Source organism: Oreochromis niloticus, unplaced genomic scaffold, assembly GCF_001858045.2.
Source record: "Oreochromis niloticus isolate F11D_XX unplaced genomic scaffold, O_niloticus_UMD_NMBU tig00007657_pilon, whole genome shotgun sequence".
Lineage (NCBI taxonomy): Eukaryota > Metazoa > Chordata > Actinopteri > Cichliformes > Cichlidae > Oreochromis > Oreochromis niloticus.
In genome coordinates, this window is record NW_020328696.1 from 4,629 (window position 1) to 26,193 (window position 21,565).

At 39.7% G+C, this 21,565-nt stretch overlaps 1 protein-coding gene and 1 long non-coding RNA gene across 2 annotated transcripts; one reads left to right on the forward strand and one right to left on the reverse strand.

Moving 5' to 3' along the window:
- Nucleotides 1–1,041: 1,041 nt before the first annotated feature.
- On the reverse strand, nucleotides 1,042–5,090 carry LOC109198168 (uncharacterized). The gene is made up of 3 exons (XR_002059098.2): nucleotides 4,700–5,090; nucleotides 1,606–1,744; nucleotides 1,042–1,376 (listed from the first exon to the last, which is right to left on the reverse strand). It is a non-coding gene; the product is annotated as an uncharacterized LOC109198168 (long non-coding RNA).
- Nucleotides 5,091–11,382: 6,292 nt separating this feature from the next.
- On the forward strand, nucleotides 11,383–13,765 carry LOC109198169 (olfactory receptor 6N2-like). The gene has a single exon (XM_019353755.2). It carries the CDS (start codon nucleotides 12,835–12,837, stop codon nucleotides 13,759–13,761), a length of 927 nt encoding a protein of 308 aa, XP_019209300.1. The 5' UTR covers nucleotides 11,383–12,834; the 3' UTR covers nucleotides 13,762–13,765.
- The last annotated feature ends 7,800 nt before the right edge of the window (nucleotides 13,766–21,565 follow it).

Below are 21,565 nucleotides of genomic sequence, written 5' to 3' on the forward strand. Positions count from 1 at the left end.
CGTGACTGTGGCCTTGTGTTATACCCACTCTGCTGCAGTGATGCTGCAGACAAACACAAACACTGTGTGATTAGACATTCAAGAAGAGCCTCTTAAAGATGGTCTGTGCCTCTTGACCTAAACACATAATCTGGTTAAATCTGATTTATGTTCATTAATGCTCCCAATGTAAATTAAAGTAATAAATTGGTTACTGTTTAATTACAGAAGTACGTTTGTGACCATAAAGATGTAAGCCTTGGACCATCGGGATAAAATGTGGTTGGGAAACATAACAATCATTGATAAAGCTTCATCAGTAGCTCGAGCAAGACCTCAAAACCTTCGATCATGGGTGGTTAGCAGACTGTGGTTGTACCATGCAGCATTATAACATGCAGTAAATTGCAGGTTAAAGCAGTATGCTTACACATTGTTAAACGAGGAAAGGGAACTACCGGTAATGTGGCTGTCACATTACCCTTTTGTCCCATTTCATCCCAGGACTTGATTAAATTGGTACTCACTTTCTACAGTACTTAAAACTGATTAGTAGGATGACCTGAAACTGCAAACATTCAAACATTCAGGCCAAGTAAGAATAGGTTGGTGAATGTATTAATCTTCTACAATACACAAATTAATAAATAAACAGGAGAAAGTTACAGTCCTAACAGAATCATGCAAGTTTTGACCAGGAGATTAAACTCATGCAAATTACCTCCACCAGGCTCATGAAAACATTGTCCTGCTTATAGATAGCAGATCATTTCTGTCAGTGTGTCAGGATGGTTTATATTTGAGCTTTTTGTTTACAGAGAACAAGTTTTCTTCATTTTTTCAAAGGATTACAAAAGTCTGTGAATCCCCAAATTGTTCAGTTTGTCTTTTTGCTCCCCATCAGGTCACTTTCACCATGTGACAAAAACAACTCCCCACTGTACACACTCAGGCCACCAACAACTTTCTAAATCCTCAATAAAAAGCTGACAGGCTGCAATGATGCTCCAAATAACTTATTATAAAAGAAATACACAGAAAATATTATGAAAATTGGTTTATTTTATATCTCCTAGTTTTAAATGAAGAGATAAAAACATGTATAAAACATCACAAACTGCAATATTGTATAAATGCTTACATCCTGCTGATGCAATGGAGACATCTTCCAGTGACAGTGTTCATCCGTGTGTGTGTGTGAGAAGGTTCCTAAACCCAGTGACACAGAAATGATGTCCACAACTCCCTCTGTGCAGGCGGGGTCAGGTCCCTCCTCACGTTGGGTGAAGAGGGGTGGTGCTGGGGCCGGTCAGATATAAAGTGCTGAGAGTGGATCTTTGGTCCTCTGTGCAGCTCTGTCCACTCTCAGCTGTTCCAGGATTGCTAAAGACACTGCCCTGCAAAGCAATAACACAAGAAAGTTGTCATTTTAACACACAACAGATTTTCATTGTTGGTAGTTGCAGTATGTTGTTAAAACGCAATTTTAAATCCAACATACACACATGAAAACTATAAATAAACTTAAACCTACAGTGCTGCTGACATCGAACCATGACTTATACCAACTACTGGAAGAATTTAGTCTTCAAGACAGTTTGTAGTCAATGTGAGGTGATAGCTTACATAGTTGGAAAACAGCTCCACTCTCCAGTTTGTCCTTTGGTCATCCATCCTTCTCATCAGGTCGGGGTAAGGCTGTCGTCTGGGTGGGGTGTTGAGTGTCTGAAGTGCTGAATGCTGGGAGAGGACAAGTGTAAAGCACCTGAATTGAAAGACAAAAAAGAAAAATACGAATTCACAGATCACTGATTTGTTAAATTTAATTTTCTTCTTTTACATCTACTAAAGATAGCTTTTAGAAGCACAAACAGCCGAGAGGTGAACACATTCAGAAAAACAATGAAACGGTCTCCTTCTGCTCACAGAACGGACATTTGTCAAAGTCAAAGTCAATTTTATTTGTCAATTTCTTCAAATGTACTTGCCATACAAAGGAATTGAAATTACGTTTCACACTGTCCCATGCGTAAACATTGACAACAATAAAGTGCAGATGCACAACAAAAACAGTCCTAACAATAAGGTAATATAAAATAAAAAGTGCAGGTAGACTTAAGGCATTATATTTAGGTAACATACAGGATATAACAAGACAAGACCGAACATATGATAAAGTGTTCCAACAGTGTGCCCTGGAAAGTAGTATACTAGTCTACTTGAGGTAGTCCCAGGTTGTGGTTGGTAAGGGTTTTTGTTTTAATGCAGCATAAGACTGTAGCAGCAGTAGTAGTAATATAAATAATATAAATAGTGCTAAAAAAATACTAAAAATATATAGCAGCAGGTGTGTGCAATTGCAATGCAGAGGTAGTTGTTTCCAGTCAGGAGTGTTTTCCAGTTCTTGGTTCAGAGTGTTTCCTTGTTGGGGAGTGTGCGTGGGTGGGGGGGTGGGGGAGGGTAGAGTCCAGTCTGTCTTCCTATACTCCTGCCAGTCTGGTGGTTCTGCTGGCTGGGAGCCGGGAGAGGAGAGAGTTCAGCAGTCTCACAGCCTGGTGGATGAAGCTGTTGGTGAGCCTGGTAGTGCAGGAGCGGAGACTTCTGTATCTCTTTCCAGAGGGCAGGAGGCTAAGCAGACAGTGCGCGGGGTGGGTTGCATCGTTGACAATTGTGATGGCTTTGCGGGTGAGGCGGGTGGTGTAGATGTCTTGCAGGGAGGGGAGTGGTACACCAACTATCCTCTCAGCTGTTCTCACAATGCGTTGTAGAGCTTTCCTGTTATAGTCAGTGCAGCTACCGCCCCACACAGTGATGCAGCTGGAAAGGATGCTTTCAATGGTTCCTCTGTAGAATGTGGTCAGGATGGGTGGTGGAGCACTTGCCCGCTTGAGTTTGCGCAGGAAATAGAGGCGCTGTTGTGCTTTCTTGGCCAGTGATGCTGTGTTGGTGGTCCAGGAGAGGTCCTCACTGATGTGCACCCCCAGGAACTTGGTGCTGCTCACCCTCTCCACCGCTGCGCCGTCGATGGTCAATGGGGGGTGACAGGTGTGGCCTCTCTGGAAGTTGACAATAACCTCCTTGGTCTTGCTAACATTTAGCAGCAGGTTGTTGTCTCTGCACCACGTGGTCAGGAGCTCAACCTCTTTCCTGTAGTGGGTCTCATCGCCCTTGGTGATGAGCCCCACCAGCGTTGTATCGTCCGCAAACTTCACAAGGTGGTTGGAGCTGTAGGTTGGTGAGCAGTCATGTGTCAGCAGGGTGAAGAGCAGAGGACTGAGCACACAGCCTTGTGGAGCCCCCGTGCTCAGGGTGATGCTGTTTGAGACCTTGTTGCCCACACGCACCGCTTGAGGCCTCTGGCTGAGGAAATCCAGCAGCCAGTTGCAGAGGGAGGTGCTGAGGCCCATTTGTCTTCCAGAGCAGCGTTAATAACAGAAACAAAAGAGTTTACAGCAACAATGCCATGAAGAATTCTCCACTGCAAGTCTGCATGTTTTTTCGTGAGGGGAGGTTTGTAAAGGGATCTCCATGCTGGTTTGATGTCAGGTGCCAAGGAGAGATGGGTCCTCCACACCGTGTCATTGCGTCCATTCAGCTTGTCTTGATTGAGAGTTTTTACCAGCAGCCTATACAAAGTTTTTCCAGAGGCCCCTTCCAGGGACACCCCCGCAACATCCACATTTATTTTCAGTACACTGGTAATGTCACGGTACAGAACCTGAATCACTGCTACAAAACCTGGGCTGAAGCCAAAAGCAGTTAAAGTGTGCCACAAATATTGGCGTTCAACCCGGTCAAAAGCTTTTTCGTGGTCTAGAGAAATGAGACCAACATCTATGCCCAAAGAGCTAGAGAGGTCCAAAACATCTCTAATCAAAGTGACATTATCACTTATCAGCCTGCCGGGCACGCAATACGTTTGGTCTCCATGAACGACAAAAGCCAGCACGTCTCGAAGTCTGGTGGCCAGGACTAAGCAAAAGAAAGTCTGTACAGAACAACGAGACTGGTCTCCAGTTCTTCAAATTGCGTAGAGCTCCCTTCTTTGGCAGCAGATGGGCACGGAGTCACTTTAATTAAAGGTCAGAAAATAGAGCAAGTACAATCATATAAATATCTTGGGACCATAATCAATGAAAAACTGAACTTTGATCAGAATTGCAAATCAGTTTGTAAAAAGGGTCACCAGCACCTTTATTGCCTTAGGAAACTTGCTCATTTCCACATTGACCAAAGAATTTTAACTTTGTTTTATCGTTCTTTTATTGAGTCTGTTTTATCCTTTTGTTTGGTGGCATGGTTTGGTCAGACCTCTGTCACAGAGAAAAGCTCTCTAAATCAGATAGTGAGATGGTCCAGTCGTCTGATAGGTGAGCCACAGTCTTGTTTAGCCTCCCTGTACTCTAAGCAGGTAAGGAGGATGGCTTTATCAATCCTTAAAAATGGTTCCCATCCTCTAAGGGGTGAATTTCAGCTTCTTTCCTCAGGACGGAGGTTTCTATTTCAAAGATGCAGGACAAAGCGTTATAAAAATAGCTTTGTCCCTGTTGCTATCACTGAATTAAATAAGAACTGTTTTTGTTTTTCATTCGAAATATTAAATTACTATATATGTGCTACAGTGAGGTTTATTAGGTATGTGTGTTTTTGAAGGGATGCCAAATGCTATCATTTTTCTGTAAAGCAAATTTACCTTGCCTATGGGTATAAATAAAGTTACCTTGACCTTGAGAGTGATGATCGCCCTTCTACAGCTCAGAGGCAGCAAGCCTCTCTGCAGACTATCTGTGACAACCTCCAGCAAATCCTCACCCATCACAGACCAAAAGGCTTTGTAGAACTCAACAGGAAGACCATCCATGCCAGGAGTTCTACCATTCTGAAAAGTCATCAGAGCAGTATGAAGTTCATGCAAAGTTGGCTGAACCTCCAGTTTTCGATTGGCTGGAGCCGCCACCTGAGGGAGTCCCTTGAAGAAGCTATTGCACAAACTGGGATTTTCTGAGAAATCACTCTTAAAAAGGTCCTTATAAAAGCTGACAATCATATGACCCCCTATGAGCAAGCACTTTGGCGACAGTGGGAAGGAAAAACTCCCTTTTAACAGGAAGAAACCTCTGGCAGAACCAGGCTCAGGGAGGGGCGGCCATCTGCTGCGACCGGTTGGGGTGAGAGAAGGAAAACAGGATAAAGACATGCTGTGGAAGAGAGACAGAGATTAATAACAGGTATGATTCAATGCAGAGAGGTCTATTAACACATAGAGAGTGAAAAAGGTGACTGAAAGGAAAAACTCTATGCATCATGGGAATCCCCCCGGCAGCCTACGTCTATTGCAGCATAACTAAGGCCCTAACTATATGCTTTACCAAAAAGGAAAGTTTTAAGACTAATCTTAAGTTAGGATTAGTGTCTGTCTCCTGAATCCAAACTGGAAGCTGGTTCCACAGAAGAGGGGCCTGAAAACTGAAGGCTCTGCCTCCAGTTTTACTTTTAAATAATCTAAGAATAGAATATTATGGTCAACAGTATCGAACACATGGTCAACACTAGCAGGACAAGCACAGAGATGAGTCCACTGTCAGAGCCCATAAGAAGATCATTTGTAAATTTCACTAAAGCTGTTTATGTGCTGTGATGGGCTCTGAAACCTGACTGCAACTCTTCAAATAAGCCATTCCTCTGCAGATGATCTGTTACCTGTTTGACAACTACTCTTTCGAAAATGTTTGATATGAAAGGAAGGTTGGAGATTGGCCTATAATTAGAAGAGACAGCTGGGACTAGGGATGGCTTTTTAAGTAAAGGTTTAACTACAGCCACCTTGAAGGCCTGTGGTACATAGCCGATTATTAGAGATAGGTTGATCATATTTAAGATCGAAGAATTAATTAATGGCAGGACTTCTTTCAGCAGTCTTGTGAAGAAGTTCATGAAGTCATTACTAGTTAACGTTAAAGGGATTGTTGGCTCAGTAGAGCTCTGACTGTTTGTCAGCCTGGCTACAGTGCTGAAGAGAAACCTGGGTTGTTCTTATTTTCTTCAATCAGTGACGAATATATGATTGTTTTTTCTTTTTTTATTGTATTACTGTACAATATAACGCTTGAGCGATTTTGTTGATTCGCTATATAATAAATGATTGAATGAATAGTAAGATGTTCTGGCTTTGCGGAGGGCTTTCTTATAAAGGAGCAAACTATTTCTCCAGGCTAAATGATGATCCTCTACATTTGTGACACGCCATTTCCTCTCCAGCTTACGAGTTATCTGCTTTAGGCTACATGTTTGAGAATTATACCACGGAGTCAGGTACTTCTGATTTGAGGCCTTAGTTTTCACAGGAGCTACAGTATCCAGAGTCGTACGTAGTGAGGAGGAAAAATTATTAACAAGATAATCGACCTCTGTTGGAGTAGCGTTCAGATAGCTGCTCTGCTCTATGTTGGTACAGGGCATTGAAGATGATAACAGTGGGTGGATTATATTCTTAAACTTAGTTACAGCACTTTCAGAAAGACATCTACTTTGATAAAGTCTACTCTCCACTGCTGTGTAATCAGTTATTGTAAATGTAAATGTTATCAGGAAATGATCAGACAGCAGAGGGTTTTTAGGAAACACTGTTAAATGTTCAGTTTCTATGTTATATGTTAAAACAAGATCTAGAGTGTGATTAAAGTGGTGGGTGGGTTCTTTTACATTTTGAGAGAAGCCAATTGAGTCTAATAACAGATTAAATGCCATGTTGAGGCTGTCATTTTTAGCATCTACATGGATGTTAAAATCACCCACAATAATTATTTTATCTGAGCTGAGCACTAAATCAGATAAAAAGTCTGAGAAATCAGAGAGAAACTCTGTGTAAGGCCCAGGTGGACGATAGATGATAACAAGTAAGACTGGTTTCTGAGTTTTACAGCTGGGGTGGACGAGGCTAAGCATCAGGCTTTCAAATGAATTAAAAGTCTGTCTTGGTCTTTCGTTGATTAATAGGCTGGTGTGAAAAATTGCTGCCACACCGCCCCCTCGGCCTGTGCTTCGAGGTTTCTGGTAGTTAGAATGACTCGGGGGTGTTGATTCATTTAAACTAACATAATCATCCGGCTGCAACCAGGTTTCTGTAAGGCAGAGTAAATCGATTTGTTGATCAATTATTAAATCATGTACCAACAGAGACTTGGAGGAGAGAGACCTAATATTTAATAATCCACATTACACTGTTTTACTCTTTGGTTCAGATGTGGATACTGTATTGTTCTTTCTTTGTGATTTTTTATGTTTAAGTTGTTTATTGCTGGTGTTTAGTTTGTTTTTTGTCTTTTTGGGAGCTGACACAGTCTCAATGGAGATGGGTTTTTGGCGGGGGTAGCAGGAGGAGAGAAGCTGCAGAGAGGCGTGTAAGACTGCAACTCTGCTTCCTGGTTCCAACTCTGGATAGTCATATTTTGGGGGGTTTAATAAATTGGTCCATATTTCTAGAAATGAGAGCTGCTCCATCCAAAGTGGGATGGATGCCGTCTCTCCTAACAAGACCAGGTTTCCTCCAGAAGGTTTGCCAATTATCTATGATAAATTTAGAAGATTCATTTGTTCATTTTGTTTGAACTCAAAATAAATATCAGCCCAGACTCAAGAACACTAGTTTCTAGTTTAATAAATCAAAATTAGACTGAGCAAATCAGAACATTAGTCGATTACCAGCTTTTTACAGTGGATGGGTTTGTGTATCCCAATGATCCAAACTGGTCCTGGCTGATGGACCAGACAAAGAGGGATTCAAGAAAGCCCTGTGTGTCATGGTGCTGGATCGGTTACCCAGTGTTTTGAGTTTTGTTCTGATTTGATGTTTGATTTCTTCAATGTTATCTATATTAGTGTTTAGGTTTTGTTCTCAGCGTTTCTAGTTTTGCTTCTGTTGGTGTCTAGTTATCCTGTCCATGTGTTCTCTCTGTGCTCTGTTTCATGTCCCTGAGTCTGTGTATGTAAATTCAGTCTGTGGATTTCCTGTTTTACTTTGAAGGTCTATGTCTCTTGTCTCGTCATGTTAATTAGGATCAGCTGTGCCTCCTTCCTGTTTGCCTTGTTTCCCTCCATGTGTATATATAGTGTGTAAAGGCTGGTGGGTTTTTTTGGAGTTGTCTGGCATCAGGTGAGGGGCTCCTAGCTCCAAGACCCTGATCCGATCGGCTTCCCTTGCAAGTTAAAATGGATCGCTGTTTGTCTTGCTTTGTTCATGGTGATAAGTCTCTGAACCAGCGGGGCCTGTAAGCGCAGACCTAACAGCTCCCCATCCCGCATTTTTGCCTTTATTTTTACCATTGTTACTTTGCCTGCATTTTGGGTCCTTTATTCACAAACACCACACAGCTTGCCCCACAAACCGTGACACTGTAAAGAAAAAAGCAAGGGACAGGTTCACCCTCCCTGATGCAGAATTACTGGGAACTGACCCTTAAGCTTGTGGAGGGAACATCCATCCCCATGGCCCTCTGCATATATGTTGTAATTTTCCCCCATGGCCAAGAGGGTTATTTCCCTGCACTTTTACATTGGCACTGACAGTGACACCTGAAGCAGTGTGATTAGGAGTAATAAGTAGGCATTTTTTGTTCTCCTCCAGGGTTTTGCAATCATCACATAACTAAAAAATATAAGTAAAACTATGTGCAAAAGGGTTTAATATAGCAGATAATTGTACATTTATGTCACAATTGTTTTCCGTTGTTTTAGTGTGATAACAAAAGTTCTTAAGTACAGAGCTTTGTAAGCTTTTGTCCATCAGAAAAGTTCTTAAAGCACAATATGAATAAAAAAGTCTCTGCAATTGAGCACTGTAGGCACCTGGAGACACTCTGATCTTGCATCTGTTTTGAGGTTGTAGACTGTGCACTGGCAGAACTGTTACTCCTGTACAGGAAGTCTTGATTGACACATTTCAAAAAGATCCATGAGTATTATGCAGAAGGCAAAGCAGAGCTCAAATTTAAAATTGATCGCAGCAAAAATGTGCAGAGAGGCCAATGTATATTTTTATTGCAGCTTTGTTATTGAACTCTCTTCTTTTCAGCACTAATATCCACCCAAAGCTCTTGGTTGACTTCTTATCTGATAAACAGATCGTATCTTACCAAGCTTGTCTTTTTCAGGTTTTTATGTTTTACTTTTTAAGCTCTTCAGAGTTCTTATTATTGTCAGCTATGGCCTATGACAGATACGTGTCTATTTGTAAACCCCTGCAATATCCAGCCATCATGACAACAACTACTGTCAGTTTACTGCTGTGTTTTGCTTGGCTGGTACCTGCTTGTTATGTTGTAGTGCCAGTTGCACTAAATATTAATAGCAAACTGTGTAGCTTTACTTTGAAAGGAAATTTTTGTAGTAGATCACTAAACAAGCTTCTCTGTGTGACTTCAAACGAATTATCGATATACGGTGTAATTGTTCTGTTGAATCTCGTACTTTTGCCTATGCTTTTTATACTTTTCACATACACAAAGATAATCATAATTGCTTTTCAGAGTTGTGGAGATGTCAGAAGAAAAGCTGTTCAGACCTGTTTACCTCACCTGCTAGTTTTGATGAACTGTTCTGTTTTGATTACCTATGATGTTGTCATTGTTAAACTGGAATCTGATTTTCCCAAAACTGCACGTTTTGTAATGACACTCCAAATAATAACTTATAATCCTCTCTGCAATCCAATCATATATGGACTGAAAATGAAAGAAATTTCTAAACACCTTAAAAGGTTGCTCAGACGCATGAAATAATGTAGTGTTATTATACATTTATTTACTAATTTATTAGTAATTTATTTATTGTGCAACACACTGGTAAAAGAAGCAGGTTTATGGTGCATTATAAGGCATAATGTTTTCTGCAGTCATTGATCAAGAGAGTAAAAAAGGCAACTGGAACATCCTGTAAAAGGAACCATCATAGTAAAAGTTAGTCTGCATACAATTTTTGGTGGTTTATTGGTGGTTAACATTTGCACACTCTTGGTTTTCCTGGCCAGAAATGACCTATCATTAGAAATGAATGTGGAATAGACGAGTTAGTATAAATAACTGAGTTCACGTACATGCCCTTTTGTCAGATGGACACACACACCCACACGTAAGCATGCATGCACGTATCCACATACATGCACACAACTTTTTCTGTACAAGAGAAGACTATAGCATATACTTTCAAACAGTATATGCCAAGCAAGCATTCTAAATATAGGACAAGTTATGCCTGGAACATTTAGGACTATACTTGGAAACCTGCAGATGATAAAGAACCAAACAAAGTTTTTGGTTCTGGAGATGACGGGAGGTCTCATTGACATAAGATATCATGAGCTTTGTCAGAAGCTCAAAAATAAATCACCTCCCTGCCCCACACTCAGGGAGGGGCAGCCATCTGCTACAGCTGGTTGAGAGTGAGGAGAAAGAGAAAATAGAAAATACCAGAGCATAGAAAGACATAGCAAAACACACACAAAGACAAATGTTAATGGGATGCAGTAGTGGTATATGAAAACACTGGGTATGAAAGAAGTGGAGAAGAGATGCTTGGTGCATCATTGGAAGTGCTCCAGGAGGTGTAGCCTAAGAGACATAACTAAAGGATTAATCAGATATTGATATAACAATGAAAAGAAAAATAAATGCTTAATAGTAACAGTGATCATAAATCGTGAATGCGGTTTAATGGAATATATTCCTGAACTAATCTGAAGACCAGAAGTTTGGAGATCTTAGGCCATTAACTCTGCAGAAAGTTGGCAACCTCTGCACACTATGCACGTCAGCATCCGTTTACCCCACTCTGTGATTTTACGTGGCCTATCACTTGTTGTAATACCACTAACAGTTGACAGTAAAATATTTAGTTGTGAGGAAATTTCCGATTGAACTTAAACATAACAAAGCTGTCCACCACAGCCCATACTCTTTGTCACAACACTTTATGTATGGTGGCCCAGAGAGGTCAAATGGACTACAACTTAAGAAAACACCGGCAAATAGAAAAAAAATGCTACAAAGAGGACACAACTGAAGTTGAATAAAATGAAAAAGTAGAAAAAAAAACATTTCTCAAAACACAGCAGACTATTTTCTGGGGATACAATAATATTAAAAATGTTCCGTTTGCCTGTACATTATATCCACAACATGTAGTGGTTTCAGAATCAGAATCAGAAATATTTTATTAATCCCTAAGGAAATTATGTGGGTTACGGTTGCTCCAAGACGGTAACAGTAATAGACTAAACTATTTAAACAATACAATAAGTTACAGATTATACAAATTTAAGAAATGGCACTAATATATACAAATCATTCAATTATAAATATCAAAATTAACAATAAATATAAAAAGGATTTAACTATTGCAGTGTTTACAGTGTATTAGATGGAGGAGTTGTACAGGGGGATGGCCACAAGCAGGAATGATTTCTTGTGTTGTTCATTGGTGCTTTTTGGTAATCTCAGTCGCTCACTGAACGTGCTCCTGTGAGAAGCCAGCACGTCCTGGAATGGGTGGGAGGTATTATCCAGCATTGTCTTTATCTTGGTCAACATCCGCCTTTCAGACACCACCCTAAGGGAGTCCAGTTCCATCCCCACAACATAACTGGCCTTGCGGATCAGTTTATTTAATCTGTTGGCATCTGCGACCCTCAACCTTCTGCACCAGCATGCAACAGCATAGAGGATCGCACTGGCCACAATCGACTCGTAAAAAATTCTGAGCATTGTCCGACAGATGTTGAAGGACCTCAATCGCCTCAGAAAATATAGACGACTCTGGCCTTTCCTTCAAAGTGCAGAGGTGTTTTTAACCCGTCCATTTTATTGTCTATGTGTACTCCAAGATATTTATAGTCCTCCGCAGTTCCCTTGGTTTAGCTTTGCTTCTGCTCAACATGTTGTAGTAGCAGTTTATGAGGTGCCGTAAGGGACATTATTACTGAAACGCTCTCACACACACTACTGAAATTTTACCTCTCACACACACTACTGAAATTTTATCTCTCACACACACTACTGAAACGCTCTCAAGCACATTACTGAAAACCAAGATTTCAATTGAACAGGAAGGCATTTTAGCTGCACAGGAAGGTGAGGAAAAACAAATAACACATTAATGCACAGCTAACACTGCGGTGACGTCTACAACAGTCTGTTAGAGGTATAATTGAAAAATCTTTTGCCTTCATCAGTGACTATCCAAACATTGTTGTAGGGTAGCAGCCTATTGCAACAAGCCGGGGCATCCTGGATATGCTAGCTGCCTGTATAATCTGGAAAGACTGTGTCTGACAGTACCTCATCTACAATGAAATTACATCAGATCCTTGTCATTTTTTACATACATTCTTTGTTGTTTGAGGTGAGAACCAATGAAGAAGATGTTGAAAGACTTTTTACTTGTGCTCTGCAATGTATTGAGGCGCTCCAAAATGAAAATTCGGGCAATATCAGACAAGAGCGGCTTTATAGAGAGCTAGATGATCATACACGAACTGTATCTAAAGATTCACAATAAATGTGGTTGTGATCAGGAATGAAACAAGAAATTCCTTAAATGTTTTAATAGTCAAAAAAACAGTGGGGGCAGTACTGAGAAAACAGTTTAACACAGGACTGTACTGGAGAGTTAGGGATGACGTTAGGGATGAAGTCCATAGAGGGTGAAGCAGTTTTCTGAACAGAGTCCAAGTAGAAGTCAAACCATTCACTTTCTTAAGTCCACTCATATGCCGATCAGGACAAGGTAGGTGTTCACTTTCTGTTTTCTCTCACTTGCTGTCATATCTCATTTTATTTATTACAATTTTGGTTCATCATTTTAATGGAGCTGGCATTAAATGTATCATACATAACTCTTGATGGGTTTTTCCATGTGAACAAATACAGATATCTTTATTTTATGATCATGTTTACTGTATACATTCTCATACTCTGTTGTAATTTCACCATTGTATTCCTCATTGTGGTTGAGAAAAGTCTCCATGAGCCTATGTACATTTTTATTGCAGCTTTGCTATTGAACTCTGTTATGTTAAGCACTGTTATTTACCCAAAGCTTTTGATTGACTTTTTATCTAAAAGACAGATCATATTTTATTCCGTCTGTCTCTTTCAGTTTTTTATGTTTTACTCCTTGGGTGGTTCAGAATTTTTACTCTTGTTTGCCATGGCCTATGACAGATATGTGTCTATATGCAAACCTCTGCAATATCCAATTATCATGACAAAAAACACTATCAGCATTTTTTTAACCTTAGCTTGGATTGTGCCTTCTTCTCAGGTTGCAGTGGCAGCTGTATTAATGGCCAATAAAAAAATCTGTAACTTTACTTTCACTGGAATTTTTTGCAACAATACAATTTACAAGCTTCTATGTGTGCATTCAAAAGCACAGACTGTATATGATATGGTTGTACTATTTAATGTTGCAATTCTCCCTGCAGTTTTCATATTCTTCACTTACACCAGGATACTTGTGATATCCTATCAAAGCTGTAAAGAAGTCAGGAGAAAAGCTGCACAGACCTGTTTGCCCCACTTGATAGTTTTGATCAGCTATTTGTGTTTGTGTGCATTTGATATCATTATATCTGGTCTGGAGTCTAATTTTCCAAAGATTGTACATTCAATATTGACTTTGCAAATCGTAATGTATCCTCCCCTTTTCAATCCAATTATATATGGACTAAAAATGAAGGAGATTTCTAAACACCTCAAAAGGTTGTTCTGCGCTGTCAAAATAAACTAATGTATCAATACTGTCAATACTCATTTTTTACTTACAAACTGATACAGTTGAAATCATTTGTGTTCATGATTATGACTAATTAAACAGTAACATCAGTATCAATTATGTATTTTTCTTTTCCCTCCTGCTCTCATGCATGCAAGAAGCAGCAGTGACTCTAAATGCCTACTGCAGGTAAATACAGCCATTCATACTCGACTGCTCAAGCACTCAAAGACCATCCTAATCACAGCTAAAACTATCGTGTTATTGTTGTTGTTTGGGATTTAGTTGTTGCTGACGCTGATTTTTTTCATTTTTCTTAAGGAATACTGCCTATTCTTACAAGCCTAATTTCCTTAAGGGTTATTAATGTATTCTGATTCTGATTAAACATAATGTGAACATATTTTTTGCCACCACAAGTCCTACTGCTGCAGCCGCTGGTGCAGGGCCGGAAGAGGAATTAAAAACATGATTAGAGACACATCTTTACTAAATAATATCTGGTACAAATGCAATGTGCTAATGCTGAACACAGGAAATTATTACAAGACATATTTTATTCAGTCAGATATAAAATTGTATAACATTAGCCTATAGAGTTACGTGTCATTTGTGCACAAAACTGTGTGTATGAGAGAGAGAACTGTCTTTGTAGCCTTCCTTTTTAAACAATGCTATGAGTAGATTTGGTGTCCAACTTAGTGGTATTTTAGACTGCCATAAAGTTACAGTTTGCAGGTGTTACAGCTTACAGTTATTATTATCATGTAATATTAGTAAAACTTTGCCTTGCTTAAATTAGTGATTTATCATTGATAGGTAACCAGAGAAATACTACCAGTGAATTTAACATTCCATATATCCTCTGGTATGTCATGTGCTTTCATATATCACACCTAAATCAGGATTCCAAGCCATGGAAATAGGGCAGTCATGGCAGTATTCATCACAGCCTGAAAAGACTGGGCCAGCATTGGCTCCTCTCCCTACTATCCTGACAGTTAGATTCCTTGATGGAGGTGTCTATATGTAAGTAAATAAAGTGTGGTATAACTCCGTGATCATTAGTGTCATCCCCAAAATCAAGCTCTTATCATATCCCTACGACCATTTTATTTGCAGAGGGAATTCCCACAGATATTTATTATGCTTTTGCATTTTCACCTTAAGGCTAATACTGACTTAGCAACTCAGCCTATGCTAAAGGTGCACTGGCTGCAGAGGATTGCATCAGATTAACCAAACAACATTTTGTTCATGTGTCAGAGTTAATGATGTTGATGATGGCTGTCCTCTTACCTCCACTTTTATCACTCACTATGGCCTTCTTAACATTAAAAGCAACAACAGACTTCAGAGTATTGTCAGGATGTGTTGCAAAGTGGCAGGCATAACTTTAAACAAACTTTTAACACTTAACAATTTGAGGCTTCTATTTCTCTGTGAATATCATCTGCTTCTATGTGACTTGAGGTACAAATTGCCACGATATGAGACTAACAGACTTAGTATGCCTTTGTCACTGCTGCTGTTAATGTTTTAATTGGGAGACTGTGGTGTTGTGCTGTGGTTTTTCTTGTGTCTGTCCATATGATTTTAGGTGGTGTGTGCTTGTTACCTCCTGGCTATGCCTCAAATTGCCCCTTGGGGATAATAAAGTTTACAGTGACCCTGCTGTTTCCTATCTCCCTGATTACCTCCTGTGTGTATTTAAACACTCACTCAGCTGGTGTTGATTACAGTGTAATACTGTGCTCCTGTCTTATCTTCCCTGTGTGTTTCCAGTACTTTTCTTTGTACTCATGTTTGTGCTGCCATTTGCTCCACCTTAACAAAGGTTTGTCATTTATTTCTTGAAATCATCCATCCTCAGTCACACATTAAGTGAATACTTTTAACATATTAACCCATAAAAACCATTGAATCCAGGTGTTCCAATTATTTACATGGCCACAGGTGTATAACATCAAGCACCTAGATGTGCAGACTAGTGAAATTTGCTTGCTACTAAATATTCCACAGTCATCTATCAGTGGTATTATAACAAATTGGGAAAGACAGTAAATCAGCCATGAAGTGGACACAGAGTGGTGTCAACGGATACTTATGCTTAGAGGTCGCCAGTTTTCCTCAATCACTACAGACCTCCAAACTTAAGATAACCTTTGTTAGTCGCACACGTGGGAAATTTGTTGTGTCACAGCAGAAAGTGGACAGTGGACAAAAGAAAATCAGTTCCTACTTTACCTCGAGGGGGCAGCAAAACTATTAAAATCCGTTTCTGCTGCTGTTATTCTGGTGATAAGTCTTATGATTTACTCATTTAACTGGTTCCTTTTGAATTTTTGTTATACAGCATGATGTTCACTTGATTTCTGCTTCAGTATAATGAAGAACAATCACAAGCATTTCATGAGATTAAAGAATTTAATTGGGAAAGAAATCAAATGTATGCAGTGTGTACAGTGATGATTCTTCTTCATAACTTCTGAAATTCTCTGTGGCCAAATGATGATTGATGGCCATCCGTTCCTGCCTTATCAGAGCTCCAAGGTGATCACAGTTTGTGGGACTTTGTTTGTTCACTTGCATTATAGGATTGACTATCTCGACTGGATTAAGATTTGGGGGATTTCCTGACTGTAAAATGTTATTTTGTGATTATCCGCAAAACCAATCTAAGGAGCTTGGAAAACTGGACTTCTTTAAGTTCCTTGAAGACATTTTACTTCTTCAGTTCAGTGAAGAGTCCCAGATTTGACTTAAAATCTTAAATTGGCTGCAGATGTGGAAGTTACTGTTTTAGTGTTGTTATAGACTGGCCACCTTTCTATCCAGGCTATTTCCAAAAACCAACAACAAAACAAAACTTTTTTTTTTCTTTAAAGGAATGGCATTTTTAGAGTAGATTAAATAGTAGGTGAAAGAACATGAAGTTTTTTTCTCATTAAATTGTTTATTTATAGAAGCTGGTTTAGATCACTGGGATGAACAGGCAACCATTGGCTCTCTCTCTCTTCCCCTGCTTTCCTGTCTCTCTTCACTGCACTAATTAAGCCAGTAAAATGCCAAAAATTGAAAAAATGTTTATTTATTACTTAAATACTTTGGGGTAATATGAATGCCTTGCCCCCTTTCACATTTTCTAAAGTCATCCAGTGGGCCAGAATGGAGTCTTTGCCAGACCGATTCTGGGCCTATACAATATTGGTGTTACACCAATGTTGTAAAAGGCTTTTTAGGTTTTTGTTTGCAAACAACAAAAACCTAAAAATTAAAACTGAAAAAAGACTTGTAAATATAGTAATAACTAGAGATAGGCAGTAACGTGTTAAAAGTAACGCGTTACTGTAATCTGATTAATTTTTTCAAGTAACAAGTTAAGTAAGGGATTACTATTGCAAAAAAAGGAATTAGATTACTGTTACTTGCGTTACTGTGTTACTAAACAGGAATTTTGTTTGTGAGAGTGTCTCATGACAATAACGTACGAGCCTGTGATGTCCGTGGCAGCAACAGACGTGTAGATCAACAATGGATAATATAGAGTGCGGGAGAGAGTACGACCATGCAGCGTTTAAAACTTGGAATTACTGATATTACTTTGAGTATGATTCCGTAAAAAGTGACAAATACATTAGCATCACGGGAATGTGAAATTCACAGACAAACCACCGGATCCCCCATTGACATGACCGCTGCAGCACCGAGGAAACATCCATCCTGCTAAACAGGTGAAAATACATTTAAGAACAACAGGACTTAGTGCCACTGAATCTTTGATTTTTCTTATTTTTTGCTGTATTTTACTTTACTAAAACAATGAGGGGTGGATCTGGATTTTTGCACAATACAGAAGATTTTGAGGTTGACTACAGCAGAAATGCGGCATTTCTTATGATCATATAGAATCTTTTTTTCTATATGAAGGAAGTTCTACTCAAAAGTCTTGGCAAAATATATGTGGAGGGGGAAAACCCAGATCACTGTGCCAGCAGTGTTGTATTAAAAACCCGTTTACTGAAAAGTATACATACAATGACCTCTCACATGCCAATGTGTATCAAATGCTACCTGGACAATAACTGTATCAGACCTGACTTCTTTATTGTAAAGTGTTTCTGTTATTGAGCCTTCGGAGTTTACAGATAAGCCTGACCTTTATGTTTTCCCTGAAGATACTATCGAGAGGAGAAATATTTTACTGCTATTATTGGCTGCTATTTTTATAATCATCATTACCATTTCATGTTAATAGTGATGTTGCATTCAGATGCATTCAGATGTTCAAATATATGGGGATTATATTAGTCTTTATTACAAATCCAGAAGAACCACTTTAAATTGTTGAGTTGAATCTATAATTTTAAAGGCTTTTGAATGTTTTTATATTCTTACACATAGTCTTCAGTGGGTGAAGCACTCAAAGAGCAGGGACAGGAAACACGTCTGCAAGGCATGCTTTTGCAGAAGTGAAACTGAAAGCAGAGTGAGTGCAAGTTAAGAGCAGGGTGTTATTATGCATTTATCGTTGAATTAAGAGCTGATTAAGCCTTAAGTAGTTGTGTTAGATTGAAACAGTTGTTTTATATATTTTACATAGAAGTTAAGATCATTACACACAGGATGGCCTTAGCCTGGTTGCCTAAGTTGAGGTCAACTAAGGTTCAGAAAGCAGAGAGCATCTGTGCACGCACAGACAGACATACACACATACACACACATACAGACACATATAGTTAGAGAGGTCATGACACGTACGCAGTACACAGCACGCACGCGCCCCGCACGTGCACGCACACACAGATAGACTCATTTAGTAGGTAAGAGTTTATAACTGCAAAGTTTGGGTGCGTACGTGGTAGTCTGTTCCAGGAAGTACACCAGATGTCCCAGAGATGAGCGACAGCGAGGATGGAGACAGGAAGCATCTGCCTTCGAGGCGAAGATGATGTTCTGTTTTAAACTATGTTAAAAGTCATTGTGGTTTTGAGTTGACGTATGCTGTATTAAATCTGCCTAGCAACAGAAAAGGGGGCTGTACTATCTTAACCCTATAAAACCGTTGTCTGAATATGGTAAAGCAGTTCAATACTGATTGGGTTGTTGAACTCACACATGTGTAATTCATTAAAATGCCGTCTAATTGCACACGCCCGGATCAGTGCTTATTTATGGATTCCTCCTCAACATTTTTGAACCTTAACAATACCTGTACCTATAGATTTCTTTCCTGGCTCTCCATTGCCCACCAATCGGCTACATAGTCTTTCAAAACCTGATAGGGAGGCAATGGAGTGCTACATCACCGACTCACTAGCTGCAGAGATCATTCTGCCATCCACGTTCCCACTCGGGTGAAGGGTGAAGAACAAGTACCCACTAACGCTGTTGTCCTCCGCTTTTGAGTTATTGCAGGGGGCCACTGTTTTCTCTAACCTGGACCTGTGTAACCACCACCTAGTCAGGATATGCAAAGGAAACCAGTTTGCGTATCTGAGGTATCAGACGAGTATCTCGCCATGTCGTTCACAAATTCACAGATTCACCAATGCTCCCGCCATATTCCAGGGACTGGCAAATGACATTCTGAGAGATTTCATTATCCACTTTGTTTTCCTCTCTCTGGATGATATTCTTAATTTCACTAAGAATCTCTCTGACCACATGAACCATGTCATCCTGCAAAATCTCCTGGAGAACCATTTCTTCGTCAAAGGTGAGAAATGTGAGTTTCACATACAAGTGTCATTTCTTGGAATCATAGTGGAGCAGGGGCAGCTCCGGCCCAGAAAAAGGCCGTGGTAGAATGGCCCAAGCCCCAGACTCAGAAGGAGCTGCAACGGTTCCTAAGATTTGCCAATTTCTATAGACGGTTTATTGGAGACTTCAGTAAGGTTGTAGCTCCTTTGACTCAAATTAAGTTAAAAGAAGAAATAAGAAATTCATAAGCTGAAATATCTCATATGGAAGAAAATGTTGAGTAATGAATGATGAATTTAAGCTATTTGACTTTGTAGAGCTGTTTTTCAAATATGAAGTTTGTATGACTTAATTTATGTAATCATGTTGAGTGTTTGGGTGCGGCTGATGCATAGCTTGCATGGTTATATTAATAAAGAGCAGGGACTTTATACTTGGTTGAATTTAGAACTATTAAAATAATTAAATGAAAGCAATTAACATTTACAAAAGTTCTCAACAACACCTGGAGAACAAGCTAAAGAAAAGCAAGATATTTATAAAGGTTGTTTTTGTTTCCCCATATTCATCGTTGATGATTTGACATAGAACATATAACCCTTCCGTGGTCTTAGCGTTTCTCTGCTGCACATCGTTCTGACCCACTGCCAGCCTGTGTTTTCTTGTGTTGTGTGTGTGTGGTGTGTGTGTGATTGTGTGCGTTTTCCACTCTTTCCGTGTCAACATAACGGACTCAGGCGCGGACTCACATAAGAGTTCAAGGGTTTATTTACAGCCACCAATGTAAGAGCCAATTAAAGGCTAGTTTTGGAGAAATATATATTTTTGTTGTGTGTATAAGTGTATAATTTCCAGTTAATAGCCAAATACTGTTATGTTAAAAGTATAGAATATAGATGCACTTTTTGATATTCTGGGCTTCTGGCACACTGTAATTATGTTCTTACATAATGGGGAGTCGGATAAGCCAGAAGCACACAGTTTTTTGACAGAGTCTTGCCGTAATTTAATTTCATTAAACATCTTTTTGAAAGAAAAGTACCTGGTCTTGCTAGCATTTGCCTGTTGCTGGATTGACTCCTAAAGGTGGTACAGAAGAGTGAAAGAGAGCCAGAATGCCGCCATTACAAAAGTTAAAAAAACTAGCTTCACTGGTGACGGGAAAGGTAAGTGACTCATGCTATAGGTGACGTCAAACGCAGAAGATTTGGCAGAAAGAAAGCAAATGGTAGCTTAGAATTTAACAAAAGGGTTTTTTTTCCCAAGCTCCCGTTATTCCAAATATACCAATCAACTGTCATATAATTAACCATATCTTATCATAATTAACCTAATTAACACCCTGGAGGACAGATAATGATGAGATAAGATGAGATGAGATGAGATGGCCTTTATTTGTCAGTTGCAGTTGCCCACAACTGAGATAACAGACCTTGCCGACCGTATATAAAATACACAAACATCACATTGGGGAGCCAGATCAGGCTAGGTAGCAAAGGAAAAAACAGTGAAATGTGTAACACAAAGGGATAATCCAGGAATGCACATATCATCACACCATAACACAATAAAACACAGACAAGCAACATGGGAGAATATTCCAGTGTGCACAGCTGGATCTGGGACCGCTGCAATCTTCCATCGCACCTCCAGCTGATCCGCTGTCCATATCGGATGGGAGGTAAGCATGGGAGAGGCGTTGGATTTGGGGAAGGGAGGTGATGGTGAGAGTGTATCAGTATCAGTGTACATGTGTGCGTGGTGTTGTGGTGTGTGTGTGTGTGTGTGTTCCTATGTTCACTGAGAGAAAGTGTCACCACGCCCGGTTAAGCGAAGGTCAACAGTCTCCAGTGGACCAGTGGCCTTGAAGGAGGACAAAGAGTTCTGACAACAGTCCTGTTTATCATGGAAGAATTTTTGTTGTTCCAGTCAGCTTTGACCTTGGCAGGCCTCAGCTGGCGCCAGTGGGATAGCCGCATGAGTGAAGATGGTGAATGTTGTGTTTAGTGTAAACAACTGCATCGAATTTTTACAGTTTGTCAAATGTCCGTTACTGGTCACCAATTCTCTCATTCCCGTTCTTCTTCTCCAAGATCTTACCCATTTCAAAACCATG

What these genes read in the sequence shown, in the direction of transcription:
- LOC109198169 (XM_019353755.2), top strand. Translation starts at nt 12,835, where the DNA reads ATGGAGCTGGCATTAAATGTATCATACATAACTCTTGATGGGTTTTTC.